General features: G+C 46.0%; 1 protein-coding gene across 2 annotated transcripts in view; it reads right to left on the reverse strand.

Moving 5' to 3' along the window:
• PRKCB (protein kinase C beta) overlaps positions 1-18984 on the reverse strand; it is a gene marked incomplete at both ends in the record, with an annotated part of 311977 nt that overhangs the window by 17516 nt on the left and 275477 nt on the right. For both annotated transcript variants that reach the window (XM_082671427.1, XM_082671426.1), the window contains 3 exons: positions 9184-9324; positions 14506-14613; positions 14895-14975. In XM_082671427.1, coding sequence (XP_082527553.1) covers positions 9184-9324; positions 14506-14613; positions 14895-14975 — 330 coding nt within the window. The remainder of the gene's footprint in view (positions 1-9183; positions 9325-14505; positions 14614-14894; positions 14976-18984) is intronic.

Genomic DNA, 18984 nt, shown 5'->3' on the forward strand with positions numbered 1-18984 from the left:
CCCACCCATGGGCCTCAATTTCCCCCCGACTTAGGAGATGGGGCTATCCGTTGAGACCAAGGGGACTGGAACTTTAGTAGGGGGACCTTCAGAAAACAGAAGGTTTGGGGACTTGCCCGGGCAGGCTTAAGGGCCCGACTGAGATTGGAGAGCCTGCGATCGTGGAGGCTCGTCTTTCCTCAGCTGCTGAAGAGCAAGTCTGGTGGTTTTTGGGGGTTTTCTGTTTTGTTTTGTGTTTTGGCCATGCCACACGGTTTGCGGGATCTTAGTTCCCTGACCAGGGATTAAACTCGAGCCACAGCACTGAAAGCGCCGAGTCCTAACCACTGGACCGCCAGGGAAGTCCCAAGGCTGGTGTTTGAATCCTGGCTCTGTTGACTCTCTGTCCACATTCCTTCTGCTTGACCCAGTCTCCCTGGATCCACGTGTTCATCTCCTGAAGTTCTCCCAACCTTTGGTCAACAGCTTTCTGGGGCACTGTGATAAGAATTACAACCTGGGCAGGGTTGACGGCAGAATCTAAGGAACTAAACTTCATGGACATTCATTCAGCGGAGCCCATCCCCCAGGAAAGTATTTAAACGTGGGACTGGACCAAGAGCAGTTCAAATCCCACATCTGTGCAGCTGAGTTTGGGAGATGAGAGAAGAAACATCATGGAGGCAAGAGTATGGGCTTCGGAGGTAAAGAAATAGGACTTCAGATTAAATTGGCTGTGTGACCACGGGCAAGTTACTTAACCTCTCTGAGCCTGTTTCCTCACCTGTACGGGGGAGGTAATAATACCATCTATTTCCTGGGGTTGTTGTGCAGATGACATGAGATCAATAAATTAGATAGAGTGCTCTGCTTTCTAGTAAAATTGAATAATTTCATAGAACATGCCTGACCCATTTTATTGTTACTGTTGTAAATAGTGTTATTAATAAAGTCCTTCATGCATTAAATGGAGGGCGAGTTTTCTTGTCCTGGTTCTATCATATTCCCTGTGTAAGTCACTTGGGGAAATCTCTGGGCCTCTGCTTCCTCATCTATAGAATGGAGGGGTTGAATTCCACTTCTAAGGTATCTTTCAATTCTTGACCTCTGTCACATTTCAGTGGTTATGGCCAGACATATCCTAACAGATTCATGCTCTCTCTCAGCATGTGACCTTCCCGCCTACCATTTCAATCAAACCATTGGCCCCTCTGCCAAGGGACAGCTGAAAGTCACGCACCTGGCAAAAGATTTAGGAAACTCACTTGGCCCAGGAACCTGTCAATTTGAACCATCTTTCGAAGGGAGCCTGGCTGAATCCACAGTTTCAGTAGGCTCTCCATGGATGGCTGGAAAGGGAGATAAACAGACACACAAACTCCAGGTTCCACGTCCTAAACCACCCCTGGCTATGTGTTAGTCAGTGTACGCATGAAGCCTAATATCTTGATTATGATCTCTGCAAACTCCACACTCTCTGGATAACCACGAGAACAAACAGAACCGGGTGGGAAAACGTCTACTTCTTGACGAGCCTGCCTTGAGTGCCTCACTTCAGTTGCTGCCATGCCCTGCTTCCAGGGGTTAGTCAGTGTCTGCTCTCTTTGCCAGCCTCGAAATCAAAGCCTTAAGGAACAAGTGAGATTTGCATCTTTTAAAAACCCTGCCAGTGAATTGTAAAAGGTGTGAATATGCTACATGTTTGTTGCAATATTTTAAAATAAATTTTAATTCATTTGAACTGTGAGAATACTTCGTCTTTTTCTATTATGTAACAGACACCATTAGATGGTGTTATCACGGTCCGCTCCCATCAGTGCTATCACAGACCTTATTAAAAGGGGCTCCAGGTGCTTCTAAACATCTTTCCAAGATACTGAGCAGATAAAATCCATGGTTCAAGTCCTGGCTTGGCCACCTCCAAGCTGCTGGACCTTGAGCAAATGTCCTAACCTTTCCAAGTTTCATGCCCTCATCTGCAACACAGTGACAACGGCGCTTACCTCATAGGGTTGTGAGAATTAAATGAGGTAATGCCTGGAAGGCACTTAAAACAGTGCCTGGCACAGACAAGAGCTCAATATTTTTTCCAATGTATTTGAACAGTACAGGTTTTATGAGAATTATTTTAAATCCCAGTATTCAAAAAAATATTATCCTCTTGAGCATTTGGTACTTTGGAGGAGCTAGATTCTATTCTTAAATAAATCATATTAAGTAAAAGTTAGCTCCCTTTCTTAAGCCTTGAATTTTGAGTTTTAATAGCAAACATACAAAGGTTATGCTTTGTGGCTTCAATTCAGAAATGTCAGCACATCAAACACACGTTCAGACACACACACAGAGACACTTCCTCATACAGTGTAAAGGGCAATTGGGTTTGGAGGAGAATGTCACATGAACAGAATTGCAGCTCATTAAAGCAGTACTTGAAGCTTTTGACCTCAGCTACATAAACAATGTTTTCAGATGACAGAATTACCAAGAAACCAAGTCCTGTGAGCAGTTCGGCATTTAGGCTCCCAGAGGATGCGAGTAATGGTATGGGATCAGTACCCTATGAAGTATTTTGGAAAGGATATTAAATGAGAGGCTGAAAAAAGTAGAACGGGGAGAAGGGGCTCCGTTTTTTTACTTTGCGAGATTCCAAGACTTTCCAGACGTGCAGATGCCTCAAAATTCTACGGGACTTTATGTAAAGTGATGAGAACAGAGAATAGGTAACCAGAGCAGAAGTGACTGGCATCAGCCTATCATAGGGTGGGGCTGGAGTCTGTGAGCCTGACACCAAGGCTGGAAGGGAAGGAAGGAGGGGTGAGCACGCTGATCATGTCTAGACAGTGTCAGATGGCCGCCCTCGATGAAAGGATGTAGGGAAAGAGATGTTTCTTAATGACTATGTCCCGTCCAACTGCACTCAACCCCTGCCCAGAGCAAAATGACAATCAGATGATCATGTCTTAGGACAAGAATAGAGCCACGCTTACTAGTGGGCAGGTCTCTGTACACACACCCTAGTATTGCAGGCTCCGTAGACTGTAATGAAACAGGGCACCCTTGTCGCCTTGTTCCTTTTCTCTCACTCTTCAATTTGCTGCATCTATGCTGCCTGTTGGGTGAGTTGATCCAAGGGCTGCCTCCATGGGGCAACTGGAGCCTTGAGCCCAGGGTCTGTGTCCCTACCTCATTTTCAGGGCGAGCCCTGCGTCAGGTGTCATGGACACCACTGGACTTCACCGAGGCAGTTCATAATGATATACGAACGCCACTGAAATCTCAATCAGGCGTTTTGATTTAAACACCTTACGCTAGCCTACCGTGCACTGAGACATTATAGCACCACATACCACAAATTCTCCTGTAAGACGTGCTCACCCACGGTGTGGCCTCAACACACCCTCCACGACAGCACAGCCACATTCCAAGCTGATCACCAGACAGCACCTCCCACCTGGATTAGCACAAGAGTCTCATAACCCATCTCCTGATTTCACCCCTCCCCCCACAACAGTCAGATCAAGATACTTCTCTGCCCACCTTAGCTGGAGTGAAAGCCGCAGATCCTCAATGGCCTGTACCATCTGCCCCTCCCGTGGCCTCTCTGATCTCATCTCCTTTCACTCTCTCCCTTGCCGGCTCAGCTCAGCCACCTGGACTCTCTGCTCTTCCCTGAACGTGCCAGGCCAGCTCCTGCCCCAGGGCCTTTGCACCTATTACTACCACCCAAACCACTCTCTCCCCCAGATATACACACGGCTCCCTCCTTCCCTCACCTTCTTCCCATCTTTGCTGAAATGTCACTTTCTCAGTGAGGCTTTCCAACGACCCTATTTAAAACTGACGTCTCTGTGACCCTGCTCTCCCAATTCCCAACCTTCCATAATGCTTATCAACTTCTGACATAGTCACGGATTTCTATGTTCATTATTTGCCCACTCCCTCTAGAATATACAGAGATTTTTATTTTTATTGCCATGTCTCCAGGGCCTAGAACAGCACCTAACATCAATAAACACCTGCTGAATGGATGACCCATAACGCCCCCACTAGAGGACGGAACCAGAACGCGCTGCTTCTCAACCCACTACTCCACCACATGCCCAGCCACATACTCCACCCTTCAGCCACAAACCAGCACCTCCCATCCGCCGCACACTGACCTACAGCACCCTCCCGCGCGTCCGAAGCCACATTCCAAGCACATTCTGTACTAAAACATATACACCCCTTCAGCATAGCCCTCACCATGCCACACTGCACACTGACTACAACAGGATCCACCAGTCAACTCACTGGCTGGTGGGACCCCACAGAACCATGAGGTAGCCCCTGCTACACCGTGGTCCAGCAGCATCCTCTCACCTGGGATCATGTTAGAAACGCAGCATCTCAGGCCCTACCCCAGACTGGCGGAATCAGAATCCACAGTTTAATCAGATGCCCAAGAGACTCCGTATGCACATTAAAGTTTAAGAAGCTCCGCTAGGCTGCATCATGGCACCTGTAGCATTGGCTGGGCAACGACAGACTGCGGAAGTCACAGCCCCCTCCATCCAAAGTCCAACATTCATGCATTGCATCATCAGATCCTTCATCACACAACCAAACGATGCCATGACAGATACAACTCAGCACCCAAATTATAGCCCTTTTTAAATAGGGTAGCTTACACAACAACCAATTTATTTGAGACACACTGCTGTACATAAGAAAAACACCCTGTACTCTACTATATATCCCTAAAGAATCCAGTATGTTCCTCAGCACAGTGCATTGCAGCATCCTATTTGACAGCCTTTCATTTAATCACTCATTTATTCAGTAAAAATGATTAAGCACATGTCGTGTGCTCAACCTTATGCTAAGCACTGGGATCCAACCCTGAAAAAGACAGTCGCGATCTTTTAGACTCGCCAAAAAGACAGACCTTACACTGAACAAGTAATTACGACAAAGTGTGATGAGTTTGTTGATGGGACACTAGCAGGTGATCCCTACTCAGGAATCGACAAGAGCCTCCCTGCGTGGGTGATGGTCTACAGATCTGATGAGGAGGAAGGAGGGAGGCACCAGGAGGATGGGGGGTGCAGGGAGCACGGGAAGGCTTTGGGGTTTCCAGGTAGCTGGCTCCACGTGGGGAAAGCCAGGAAGGGAAGGGAAGGCACTGCATGTTTGAGGAACTGAACGACACTCAGAAATGCCAGTTCTTGAAGTAAAGAGTCTGGGGAGGCAGCAGAGACTGGACCTGGGGAGACTATAAAGCCATATATGCTACGGAACAATAGACATTATCCCGGGGCTGGCAGAGAGCCATCGGGGGTCTTTAAGCAAGAGAGTGACACGATCAGATGCACGTTAAAAAAATTACTCTTGTACCCGAAACAATACATGAGGCTAATGTGTTTCAGTAGTTTCCAATGCTACTCTGCGAAGAGCTCTTGCCACAATAAAAGAGAACGACTTTAAAAATCCATTTAAAATTATTTTAATGAACCTCCAATAATAGCACCCTTCACTGATGTTTGAATATAATCCTCTGTTTTTGCCCCATGTTTTTTCTTTCTCTTGCTGCACTCTAATAGCATGCATGAATCAGGAACACTGACAGATACATGCATGCCTTTTAATATCCCACGAGGCATATGGAACTCTGCACACACTCACCGCGGGCCTTTCAGAAGGTGTGGGGAAGGGGAAATGTGAAATCCCTGGGGGGGGGGGAGGGGCTCTAAGGCTGGCACCTGCTGTGTGAAAGGCGTGTGCCCAGATTGAATCACATGAGTGGGTGGTGTATTCATTATTATGTTTATTTCTAATTCACCCTAAGAAAATCAAGGGCAGTGCCTCTTCCCCTTAGAGCTGGTTGTAGAACATCTTGAAGTCTATAGCCCAGTCCAGTCACTGTACTTTGAAAGTCATTGTTAAACCCACATGAGGCATTTCAAGACACTGGCTGGCTGGAAACCATATCCAATATAGAACAGTTGAAGGATTCTGTAGATCATCACTAACTATTGTAATCTTTTTGTATTATCAATGATAAGAACAGCTAATTTTTCCTGAGCACCTCCTTTGAGCCAGGTTAAATATTTCTAAGTATTTAACCAGTCAAAATGGGCTCTGGTTGTCAGTAACCAGTACTAACCGGCTAAACTTCAACCTGACTTTGAGTGATCACTATTCTAGAGGTTATAAACTGACAGCCACATATGGTTCATGGGTGTGTTTTATTTGACCTGATTTGTGTTTAATTTTTAAAACTTGTTGCTGACATATTTATAAAAATAGTGAGATTTCATATGAAAATCCCAATGAGGATGGAGCAATGCAGAGCCTGCATGCCCACAGGACCAGTCTGGCTAGCCCGGTGCCCAGCTCGTAGAAGGTTCTCAGGAGAAGGCAGCTGTTATTATCATGGATAATATAAAAAGAATACAATAATTAGTCATGAGTCACAGGATCCTCCAACTGGTCCGCTGGAGATGAACACCCACCGAGCCCTTGAGAGCCACCAGCTCCCCGTCTGCCCCTTTCCCCACTACTCCCACCTCCCTCACTGACATTACCTGCCTGGCCTCTGTAGCTACCTGTTCCTGGAAGGTACCACCCCTCACTCAGACTGTGTGAGAACCAGTGTCTTCCTCTTAAAGAGATTTCTCTCCTTGCCACATTCCTTTGGCCTCTGTCTAGCTTCCCTGCCTGAGCTTTTGACCATGAACTCCAAGCAGTGATTCCCAGCCTGGAGTGTTTATCAGATTCACCTAGAGAGCCCCACCCCCCTCAGGGTTTCTGATTCAGGAGGTCTGGGGCAGGGCCTGAGAATTTCACTCCTAAAGTTCCTAGGTGATACTGCTGGTCTGGGGACCACACTTTGAAAAACCACTGCTCTACACGTAAAGAATGAACCTCAAATGTCAGTGGCTCAATGCCGGTGGGGATGGGGGCATTTGCATCTTTCCTCTGGCCAAGTGAAGAGAGATTGGTCCACATTTTGAGACCTCATGAAGAGCCCCACAAAACCCCAGTGGTCTGTGTGTGCCATCTTCAGGTTCCCAGTTTCCTGAATGGAGAATCCACTCTTCTCTTCCAGATTGCTTTTTTTTTTTTTTTGCGGTACGCGGGCCTCTCACTGCTGTGGCCTCTCCCGTTGCGGAGCACAGGCTCCGGATGCGCAGGCTCAGCGGCCATGGCTCACGGGCCCAGCCGCTCCGTGGCATGTGGGATCTTCCCAGACCGGGGCAAGAACCCGTGTCCCCTGCATCGGCAGGCGGCCTCTCAACCACTGCGCCACCAGGGAAGCCCCCAGATCGCTTTTTGATTGTTTTTTATATAACAAAAGTGATGATACTGCCTATGACATGCAGGTGTACACATGAACCCCATGTGTACACATGGACATTATCTTAGGGACTAGCAGCGCAGGACTCAACACTGTTCTGCCCCTCAAAGACTCTGCACTCAACACAATGACCAACGTGTGACACGCCGCTAACAAAAATCATCAACTATCCCAGAGGGCCTCCTGCGTCCCGGGCACGTGCTGAGTGCTTTATACATTATGAGCCTCCTCTGATGGAGAAACTGTTATCATCGCTGTACTACAGACGATGCAGCAGAAGAGCAGAGAGGGGAAACGACTCGTCCAAGTTGTCCAGATGCAGAATAATCAAGAGATGGTTCGTTGGACCCACTGCATTCACTGAGGGTCAGACACTATTAGGAATATTGTGCTCAATCCTGTGTCTGTATTTTAAGATGGATGTTGATTACCTGGAGGACATCAGGCACCCGGAGGTGATGTCACACGGGACATGCTTGCAAGTGGAGGAGGGGCGTGTTTAGCCTGAAAAGCGCAGGATTCAGGAGTATAAGGATGTGCTACAGAGAAAGAGGCTCTGGTTGATAGAACAGGACCCAGTGATGGCAATTCTGGGGAGGCTGATTTGATATCAGTATATATGTTGGCAACAATAGAAGGACCACAGTGTGGAACTGGCTGCCTCTAGAAGGACCCTGTATCTGCACACCAGGAAGTGTCCAGAGAGAAACAGAATTCATCAGGGATGCTGTGATCCTAAGCATTTGGGATGTGCAGGACTGGCGAGAGGACAGAAGCAGAACTACATGTCCTTTGCCCCGGGCATCCTGGTACACCTCTAACGGAGTCAGACTCTGAATCCTCGCTTCCTCACACGCTGGCTGAGTGACCTTGGACAGAGCGCTTAACCCCTCTGTGCTTCCATTTCCTCTTCCATTACATGGAAGCACTTGCTTAATAGGTTGTTGTGAGGATTTAATCAGATGCTATGTGTGAAGTGTTTAATATGGCCAGATAAGTGGCCAAGAAATTCATAATAATGATATCAAAACAAGCACCGTTATCACTGTCATTTTCTTCATCTTAACATCTGAGACCCTCACAATTTCATGTTTCGGTGAGGATGTTTGTGCTCCCTTTTCAGCCTCAGTCGGTAGTTTTACAACTCATAATAAAGTCACCAGGTCTCCGCTGTACTTAATCTAACGAAGAAATATCCTCCCAGTAGAACCACGGTTCCGATTAATTCAAGGGCAAACTCCTCCCCCCTGCTGAGTCTTTGGGGATAGAAGCACTACCGTGTGCACACAACTGCAGGAAATGTGAGACCTTTACTATTCTAGTAACGGTTCTCTGAGAGCTATATCTACGCCCAGAGCCTCCAGGAGGGCTACCAGCACGTCACTCATTCTGGTTCGCCTTGGGTGGGAGCTGGCTGGTGGTTCTGTCTTCTTTACTGACTCAGATGGAGTGTATATTTCAGAATTAAACTTAAATACTGTTGAGATAAACAGCATGACCTTTTCAACGTCAGTATGAAGAGAAAATGACACAGTCGAACCAAGGAAAGAACGAGGGCAAAATTAGATTCTTTATCACTGTCCAAGAATGGATCTGAACTCTGCTCACCCAAAACCATTCCCCAGCTCAGACGGTTACAATAATTGAATCGATAAAACAAAAACTCGATGTCCATGGTCTTTCCCACATTCATAGAGGCCGTGTGGATGGAAAACTCCATTTTTGTACCCACTGCCTTTGAGTATAAATGTGAGCGCTCCTAGATCGAGGTCCACCCCTCGGAGGACACCAAGGGCACACGCATTGGAGAGAGAAAGAGAGTGTTATGATGTGGACCCAACAACCAGAGAGAACGGTTTACTTACGGCTTTCGGCTTATACGGGGGTTGAATCTCTTTGCGTTCAAGTTTCTCCCAGTCAATATACCGGAAAAATGCATGCTCTTTAATGTCACGTTCACCTTCAGGTCCACAACCCAGGCGTTTGCCCGGGTGTTTGGTCATCAGCTTCAAGAGAAAGAGAAACGTGGAATTTAATGAATTTCAGGACAGGAAACGTGGGACTCTCAGAAATGATCACTCCTATGAATTAGGGAAGACAGCTTGAGGAAGAGTCCCAACTAATCTTTATTTTTTGCTTTTCATCCCAGCAGTAATTTCCTAGCCAGGTCTTTCTAATAGGAGGACCCGACAGTAGTGCCTGCTGCCCCCCCGTCCCAGAACAAGATCCCTTATGGTTAATCAAACCTCAGCCTGAATGTGGCCCTGAACTTCAAGTTAGAAATGTCACATGATTCATTTTGATTTATGAATGAGGTTTACGCAGTTACTGATGCATTTAATGAGAACAGTTTCAATATCTTCAAATTCCCCTCCTGCCACCACTAGGAAACTGGAGTTTGACCAAAGCAAAGGGCACGTTCATTCAGATAATATTTGCATTTCTCAGTAAAGCACTTGTGAAAATGACAAGTCAGAAGAAAAAATATTAGTCAAATGGACCCAAGTTTCAAGTAATTACTTTCCAAAAGCTCATTAAATAGTCAAAACCTAGCCCAGCTCATTTCTCTTGTATCACACATTACAGTAAACTCCGCTGAGGTTTCTTTGGTGTCCCATTTAAATTACTTAATTATCAAAACCCTCCATCTTTGGGTCTCTGAGCCAGTGCTAAATAACAAGATGAATAGCTGCTCCAAGATGAAACCAGACAGGCTTCCTCTTGTAAATGAACCCAAAGCAGCATGAAAATATCTCTGATCTCAAGTCTTCAGCAAATGCACAGAGAGTAAAGACGGAGGAGTTGATCATTAATTAAAAAAAAAAAAAAAAGATCGGCAAGAGGCCATCAAAAGAAGAAACAAAACAATTGGAACATACAAGACCAAGAAGCTTCCCGGAGCTGACCTGACCCCAAGTAGCCCAAGACGGTAGGTTCCTTAGATTTTTGCCCAGGGCTTCAGGATTATGGGGGAAGGGATGAATCCAGCAATTCACACCTACTCTGTTGGGCATTTAGCTCAGCCTGATTCTTGCTACAGATAATTTGTCATCAGAAGCTACCCTCCTACACACACACACACACACACACACACACACACACACACACACACAAGCACATACTTTCCCTATATGCTTTGCCTTCCAGGGGAAAAATAACTGGGCACTTATGTTCTAAGCTACTTCTTTATTTATATATTATATGCCTGGTCTTACCTGATTCTCACAATACCCAATGAGTTGGGTGTATTACTTTTTACCATTTGAGTGACAAGGCAACTGACACAGAGATAGTAGATGGCAGAGCTGGGACTGGATCTCACCTCTGCTGACCTCTAAACCTTGAGTTTTTAGAGAAATAGATTACATGTGGTTCCCCAGGGATATCTGTGGCCTGGCTTGGTCAGGAAAAGTTTATGTAGGGCAAGGAAATTGGGCCAAGCCTTGACCTTTGTATAGGATTAGGATGGCAGGAAAGAAAGGGTTACGAGGTCTTGGTTAGCACAGCCAGTAACCCTATCGATAACGGCTTCCGTGTCCTGAGCACTCCCTGTGTGCCCAGGCTCTGTGCCAAAGGCTTCTCAGCTGTAACATATCACTCTTTCATCTCCACAACAACATTTTCAGGCCTCAGAAACTATTATCCTCATTTTCCACATAAAAAAACCAGGTCCTGAAAAGTAGTCACCTACTCAAGATTACACAGCTAATGAGCAGAACTATGCTTTGAACAGATCAGCCTGACCCAGAGTCTTGAAGCTCCATCTTACAGTTTCTTCTTGTTTTCACCCTAACGTGTGGCCAGTTGGGGCATCTGTCTGCTTTAAGTTTGTACAAAGTGGGAATGGTGATCTGAGCAAACGTATGCTAATTTTTTTTTTACAGTGGAAAATAGGGTCTTTAATGGGATGGAAAATAGGACATTTTCAATTGGAATGGCACTGTTTTCAAAAACCTAGCTCACTTTCCATGTAGGCAGGAGAATGCCAGGCGGAGCAAAACCACTGCAGAAAACACCCAGCACTAATGCCCAGCTCTGCTCAGCTCCTGCACGCTGAACTCCTGTGCCCAAAGCCAGCCACGCAGACAGCTGGACTTAATCACTCTTCCGATCTCTGATCACCTCCCAGACAGACCCCCTGGGGCCCGCGGTTCAGGAGGAAGCATTTGGCTGTTCACTTGAGCATCACCCCTTCTCTGGAGCATCAACCTTGAAGAAAAAGCCTACACAGGCCTCAGCCGACACAACTCAGAAAGGTCCACAAACACAATAGCAAGAAAGTCACCCTCGTTAATCCTGAAGGTTATGGGTCTGAAATTAATAGAAATCTGCTCTACCAGGGAAACTGCTAATTGGAGCTGAAGCTGAATGCAGCTGACCTGGAAAACCCTCTCCTCCATGACCCACTTAGAACCCCAGCTGTCTAAGCAGGCAGAGCTGTGAAGGGGAAGGTCTTGAACATGTATCGAGCACCTACTACTGTGCCAACACCATGCAAAACGCTTAGTTCTTCTGTTACCTCATTTAACACTCTCCAAAACTCTGTTTAATTAAGGATTAATATTCCATTTTCGGAGATAAACAGAAGCCCACAGATGTAAAGTAACGTGCTCAAGACCACGCACCTAGGAAGTGAAAGGGTTGGAATTTGCAAACGGTCTTGAGCTCCAAAATCTGCCACTTAAAAAATCCCCGTCTCGGGAGATGCAAGCTCAAAACACAAGAGGAGGCTAGCATGTAACACAGCAGTGCCAGCATTAGTAATAGTAGGAGTAATAACCCAAGGGTTTCAGAGCAGAGTGCCAGACTCTCTTCTACGTGATTTCCTCGTATTAACCCATCTAGTCATCAGAGAACCTTATGTGCAGTCCCATAGGTGTGTCCTCAATCTGTAGGTGGAGTTGAACAACTTCCCGGTTGTCATAGGGCTAATAATGCTGGGATTTGTGCTCACATGGGGATTTTTGCCCAGGAAAATCAGGATAGGAGAGGGCACATTCTACCTAAAGAGACAGTGGCTTCCAATTCAGCTGACTGATGCCTTACAGGAATGCCGGACCAGCATGGACAGATCAGATTTTTCAAGAGAAACTGGACAGCTGAATGTTTATGGGAAATTCCCTGATCTTTAAATGTTGGCAATTTTTGCGGTACGCGGGCCTCTCACTGTCGTGGCCTCGCCCGTCGCGGAGCACAGGCTCCGGATGCGCAGGCTCAGCGGCCATGGCTCACGGGTCCAGCCGCTCCGCGGCATGTGGGATCTTCCCGGACCGGGGCACGAACCCGCGTCCCCTGCATCGGCAGGTGGACTCTCAACCACTGCGCCACCAGGTTAGCCCAAATGTTGGCAATTATTAAACAAACTGAGAGCTCATGTATGACCTCCTCCCTCTCCCCAACCCCGTATAATGTCTACAGGGGTTTGCCCTGGCCTTGTTCCATGCTCTCTCTTGGTGCCAAGGGGCCTCGCTTAAGCTCCTAATGAACCTCTCCATGCTCTGTTCCTCGTCTTCCCTCTCCCCGCCTCATAGCCTCAAAAACTATTTTCAACCTATAAATTTTTTTTTTTTAAAGAAGATGTTGGGGGGTAGGAGTTTATTAATTAATTAATTAACTTTTGCTGTGTTGGGTCTTCGTTTCTGTGTGCGGGCTTTCTCTAGTTGCGGCGAGCGGGGGCCACTCTTCATCACGGTGCGCGGGGCCTCTCACTATCGCGGCCTCTCTTGTTGCGGAGCACAGGCTCCAGACGCGCAGGCTCAGTAGTTGTGGCTCACGGGCCTACTTGCTCCGCGGCATGTGGGATCTCCCCAGACCAGGGCTCGAACCCATGTCCCCTGCATTGGTAGGCAGATTCTCAACCACTGTGCCACCAGGGAAGCCCCAACCTATAAATTTTAAGATGTTAGGGACTGAGACGAATTCACATATGTTTTCCCCAGGGATATTTGCATCCTAACCTATGCAGCTGACACACAAATCTTAGGTGACTCACTGAGAGTGGGAATTTAGGCAGCATGGCAAGGTGCTTCTAGATGGAGGGGCTGGCCCAGCTGTTATAAACCACCTGAGTCTTCAGCTTTCCTTCACCCAAGCCAGCTCACATGGTGTCTGATGGGTGAGGAAGGGCAGGGCTGGGTTGGGCAATGGGAAATCTGCAAACACTCCAAGAATCTAGGACTGGCAGCCCTGGTTTATCCAGACACACAGGTGGGCATGCTCTAACGCTGAGAATGCCCTGGTACTGCTGACTGGTGGGAGGGAAAACTTTATAAAGGCAGCATCCCTGGGCCCTGTTCTCTGGGGATCTCTCGGTGTTGCTTTCGTACTTTCATCAGTTGAAAAGTTACCACATTTGGTTAAGATACTTAAAGGCAGTGGTTTTCAAGCGACCTTTTTTTTACAATACAGATGCCCAGACTTACTCTCTGGGGTGAGGCTGAGGTCTGCGCTTTCTGAAAAAGCACTTCAGGTCATCCTGATGGTACCAACGGGGAGGACCACTGGTCTCCAGGGACTCACCCAGGTCACTGTGAGCACATCCTGGCCGCACGCAAGATGCATAACAAGCAATCCTTACCCCAAAACATGTGTCCCACTTTGTTCACAGGTGCAATCTGCATACATCACAATGTATAAATGTGCGAATTTTTCAGCCATCTGTGGGTTGGCGAGGGAGTACGGGTTTGGGGACACTCAGTTTGGGTCAACTTATCTAGAGAATTCCTTAAACTCAATACTGGTTGATATTTTCTTAGGACAAAAGTCACACGCTCCTAGTATTAACTAACCACGTAGGCCCCAGCGCAGAGTGAAGCTGACAGATTCGTGCCACAGAGCTCTTGTGTACCTTCCCCTGGGTTCTAGCTCTTTGGCAAAGTCTCTGTGCTTCCTACCTCATTCACTCCATTAGCATTCCCCTGTGCTGGCTTAGAGCCTGGAGCCCAGCCAGCAGCAAGATGCTATTGCAGGCAGTCCTCCACGGTGCTTCTGTGCAAATTAGAAAAAAGCTCCCTTTCCTCTGGGCGGTAGCAGCTCTGTACCAGGCTCACAGGCTGGCAAGTGGGTGAGGGGTGGAGTTCAGCCTCCACTGCCCCTCCCCCACCCTGGGCAAAGCATCCTTGCGCAGGGCACAACCAGCACCCCTGTAGGTGGTGGTCCCGGCCGCAAGCTCTAAGGGGCTCACTCACCCCTTTGCAGATGGCCACAGCTTCCTTGGACATGGACTTTGGATAAGCCACGTTGTGTTCCATGATAGACTGGAAGAGTTCATCTTCATCCTCCCCTTCAAAGGGTGCCTGTGGGACAGAGGATAGGGTGGGAGAAGAAGTCCTGCCTGAATCTCCCCCAACTGCCCCAAAACAACAAGCGCTGCTCCCTGGGGTCCACAGCGAGGCCACACTTCCAGGGAGAAGATAAGGAAAACTGGTGAACAGACTAGGGTAATAACCCCAAGGTCACGGAAGTCATAGAGGTTCAGATCTGTGAGCTGGTATCAAGCTGACACTTTCTCCTAAAGAAACCATGAGGGTGGGGATGGGGGAGGACTTTCCTTACAAATCACTTAAAATTCAATTACCTGCCCAGCCAACATCTCATACAGCAGGACTCCGAATGCCCACCAATCCACGGACTTCCCATAGGGCTGATAAGCAATTATCTGGAAAACAGAAGGCATCTGTCAGGGAGACGGCAGGTTCTTGCAGCGGCTGAGACTGACTGAATAGGCAGTTCTTTTACAATAAGACTGGAGCATCCCTGGGGGCAGGGTGGCGGGGGGAGAGTTCTTCCTTTGCCTGTCACCTGCCTATTGTGAAAGATTAAATTGGCTGACACAGTCCCAGATGTGGGTCTCTGTCTAAAAGAGTCAACAGGGAGCCCAGTGTCCACCCAACCTATTTCTTTACCTTAGGAAGATGGACATCCTTTTGCAGAGATACCCGCAGGCGGGGAAAACATCTGTGGATGTCACATTGCCTTTTTAAAGCACCTAGTATGGTTGTGTTATTTTCGATTTTAATATAGTGAGCGTGGCATTTTAAAGAAGAAAACCCATCTTCGTTTCTCATTCCTAAAGTAATAACATTTACACAACAATGTGAATATATTTAAGGCTACTGAACTGTATGCTTAGAACTGGTTAAGATGGTAATGTGCTTTTTTGCCAAAATTAAAAAGACTTTTAAGTTAAAAAATGTAATAGCATTTATTGCTATTTTACTATTTATTTAAAGATATAGATAAGCTAAGAGAATGCAATTGAAATCACCCATAATCCTCTATCAAGAGAGAAATCAAGATTAACATTTGGTCTATTTCCTTCTAGGTTTTTTTCTATTAATATATATTAAGCTCCACGTGTAGGTATGTGCTTTGCATGAATACTTTAACGTGGAATTTTAGTAAAGGATTTTATTCATTTAGAATTTCCATGCTAATATCTGTACATCAACATAACCAGCTTTTACCTCTGCACAATGTTCCATTGGATGGATATACCAAAATCTATTTCATCAATACCCAACTGACTGGGCTCCTTCCACGTAATTAGATATCTGGACATTTGTTCAATTTGTTTTTCCTTAAGATAAATTCCTAGGAGTAGAATGGGTGGATCAAATGGTACACATAGTTTTCAAGGTTTTCTTATTTATTACCAAATTCCCAGAGCATGGCAAAGTCTCGAACAGCTGTGTGACCATCCATCAGGATGTAGGGGTGTAAAACTCACTGTATCAGAGGGATTAGAAGGTGATACAGCAAAGGTTAAGGGCTGAGGATTGAGGGCCAGACAGTCCAGACTTGGAATCCTGACTGCCGTTTCCCAGCGTGTGACCCTGGGGGAAGTTACTTAACTTCTCTAAGTCTCAGTTTCCTCATCTACAAAATGAAGTTTATAATAATATCTCTGTCATAGGGTTTTCTGAGGATCAAAGAGAAATATGTGCCTCTCACTTATTATGCCCTCGAAATGTCAGCTATGACTCAAAAGTTCTCTAATTCGGTCATGGTTTGTTTTACTCAACACGTGTGTCTGAGCAACCTTGGCTATAAAGTAACTGTCCGTTTATCCAATTCCATCTCCCACCTCGGCTTCTGCCCTGAAATCAGAAGTGTCCTCTGAGAAGAACTGACCTCAAGGGATGAAGAGAAAGCTTTCTGGGAGAACACATATTGCAAGTGTTTTCACACTTTTTTTTTTTTATAAAATCAATTTAATAAATCAATTTCATAAGTATATGCAGCACACATTTAACTGTTAGGCATCCTATTTTCTCCATTATTAGGAATAATGCAATACATACTCTTGTATGTCTTTTAGTACACGCAGGCACTATCTGATTAAATACAAATTGAATAGAGAGGTGATCAGGTCGTTAAAAATACGAATCTTAAATTTAAGAAGAATTGTCAAATTAAACTCCCAAGTGGCTGTGCTAATTTATACTCTCAGCGCTTGTGTGTTAGAGGATCTGTTTCCCCCCACACACCCTCACCACTTTTAAAGTACTTCATGTCTCCTTCGATCCTCATGACAACCTAACAAGTTAATCCTTTTACAAAGGGAAATAGAGCCTGCGCGAGATGAAAGAAGTAGCCGGAGGCGATGGGGTTATTTAATGGCAAAGCAGGGGGACACCTGACCTGAGTTTATTCCCCTCCCCAGCGGGCTGTGGGCTGTGAGCTGGAGGAGGATGCAGCTTCCCCAGTAACACAAGTCGGGGCTCCTGCTTGCCGGCATCACGAGCACCCAGGAACTTTTGAAAACCACAGATGTGGAGGCCCACCCTGCAGGGATTCTGATTCCATGCACCTAGGGTGACGCCTGGACATCCCCATTTTAAAAGCTCCCCAGGTGACTGTTAAGGGCAGCGGGACTTGTGAACCAGAGATCACTGAACCCATGGCAGATCAAGGAATTGTGTCTGATGTCCTAATCAGCAAAATGATAATAAAGCAATGTATGTCACGTGGGGATAACTCCATTGGGTCCTAATAAAGGATTAAGTGCTTAAAGGATTACTTTCCAATTCCTCAAGTAATACACAAATACATTTACCTTGTGAAAAATTTAAACAGTACACAGATTAAGCTAAATTCCCCTTTACCACGGCCTTATCCTCAGAGGTAACCAATGTTGTAAAATCAGTCTGTAATCTTCCAGATTTTCTATACTTTTGCATGCATATCTACATACTCATAAGAAACATATAGCAGTGTTCTGTGTATTAGTGTTATTTTCCAGAAATGGTATCATGTTGTATTTATCATTCTGTAACTTGCTTTTTTTCTCTCAATGGTATTTCCACATCTGCATATACAGATGCCTAATAGTATTCCATACTATAAATCATTCAGTCTATGGCCCATCCCTTAATCAACAAACATTGTTCAAGGTAGTGCAGACAGGTGTGCTCTGATCTTTGTAAGGGCTGAACAATATTTCTTAATATGCAATGTAGCACTGTTCCTTTATTGATCGTCTTTGAGGTTGCCTTCCGTTTTTCATTCTTTCTTTGTTAAGATTTTTTTTGATGTGGACCACTTTTAAAGTCTTTACTGAATTTGTTACAATATTGCTTCTGTTTTATGTTTCAGTTTTTTTTTTTTTTTGGGCAGCCAGGTGTGTGGGATCTTAGCTTCCCGACCAGGGATCGATCACTGCACCCCCTGCGTTGGAAGACAAAGTCTTAACCACTGGACCGCCAAGGAAGTCCCTATTTTTCATTATTAAAAATAGTGCTGCAAGGAAGAAAGGACTTCGAACACATATCCTTCCACGTATGGAGTGTGTGTGTGTGTGTGTGTGTGTGAGTGTGTGAGTGTGTGTGTGTGTGTGTGTGTGTGTGTGTGTGTTTTGCAAACTAGATCCCTAGAAGAGGAACAGCTTTGGTGACAGAGTATGCAGGTTTTAAATTTAGTGCCGAGCTACTTAGCGACATGGGGCCTCCCGTCACCATTGTTACATATGAAGCCTTAACAGTCAGGAAAAGAGGAATTCTAGAATGTCCATTTCCCAGACTCTCTGCCAAGCTCTCAGTTCCTTTCCATAAAAATCCAGTAACAGATTGCAGAATGCCACCTTTCTGAGCACCAATTCAGAGAAAAAGGAAGGCTATCATCTGGCACAAATTTTTGTACCATGACATGTTGGGGAAATCCATTCTGCAACTGACCGTTTCCTTTGGGAAGGAACGGGGAGGCACTAAAATAAATCTTCACACTTTCATTTATATCTTAATCATAGGAAGAAAAATTCTGAGGCTTTTAGGATTTAGCACAACTACTGCATACCTATTAGTACACAGCTCCTGTGTCATAAGTCAGTCCAGAGAATCGATCTATCCCTTTCCCCTCCCCCTCCCTCCCTCCCTCCCCTGAACAAATGTTTCAGTGTCAAAATTAGGAGGTATCCTATGGCCATGAGCCATAGCAGCTTGATGAAGAATTTTACTGATGTGTGGTGGATGGTTCTTTTGAGTTTTATTTAAATTTTCTCCCAAACCTTGATGTATTTTGGGCCTGAGCTTCTGGATGTGTGCTAAGCTAATTTTCATGTGTGATCGCAAAGGAATAATTTAGAGGACAGGAGAAGGATCAGCCTGAGGTTTGCTTGTCAGGTACCCCCTGAACCTTTCCCAGCTCCTATGTGGCCACCTAGGGCCCCG

This window comes from Grampus griseus (genome assembly GCF_964374135.1).
Source record: "Grampus griseus genome assembly, chromosome: 14".
In the NCBI taxonomy this organism is placed as follows: Eukaryota; Metazoa; Chordata; class Mammalia; order Artiodactyla; family Delphinidae; genus Grampus; species Grampus griseus.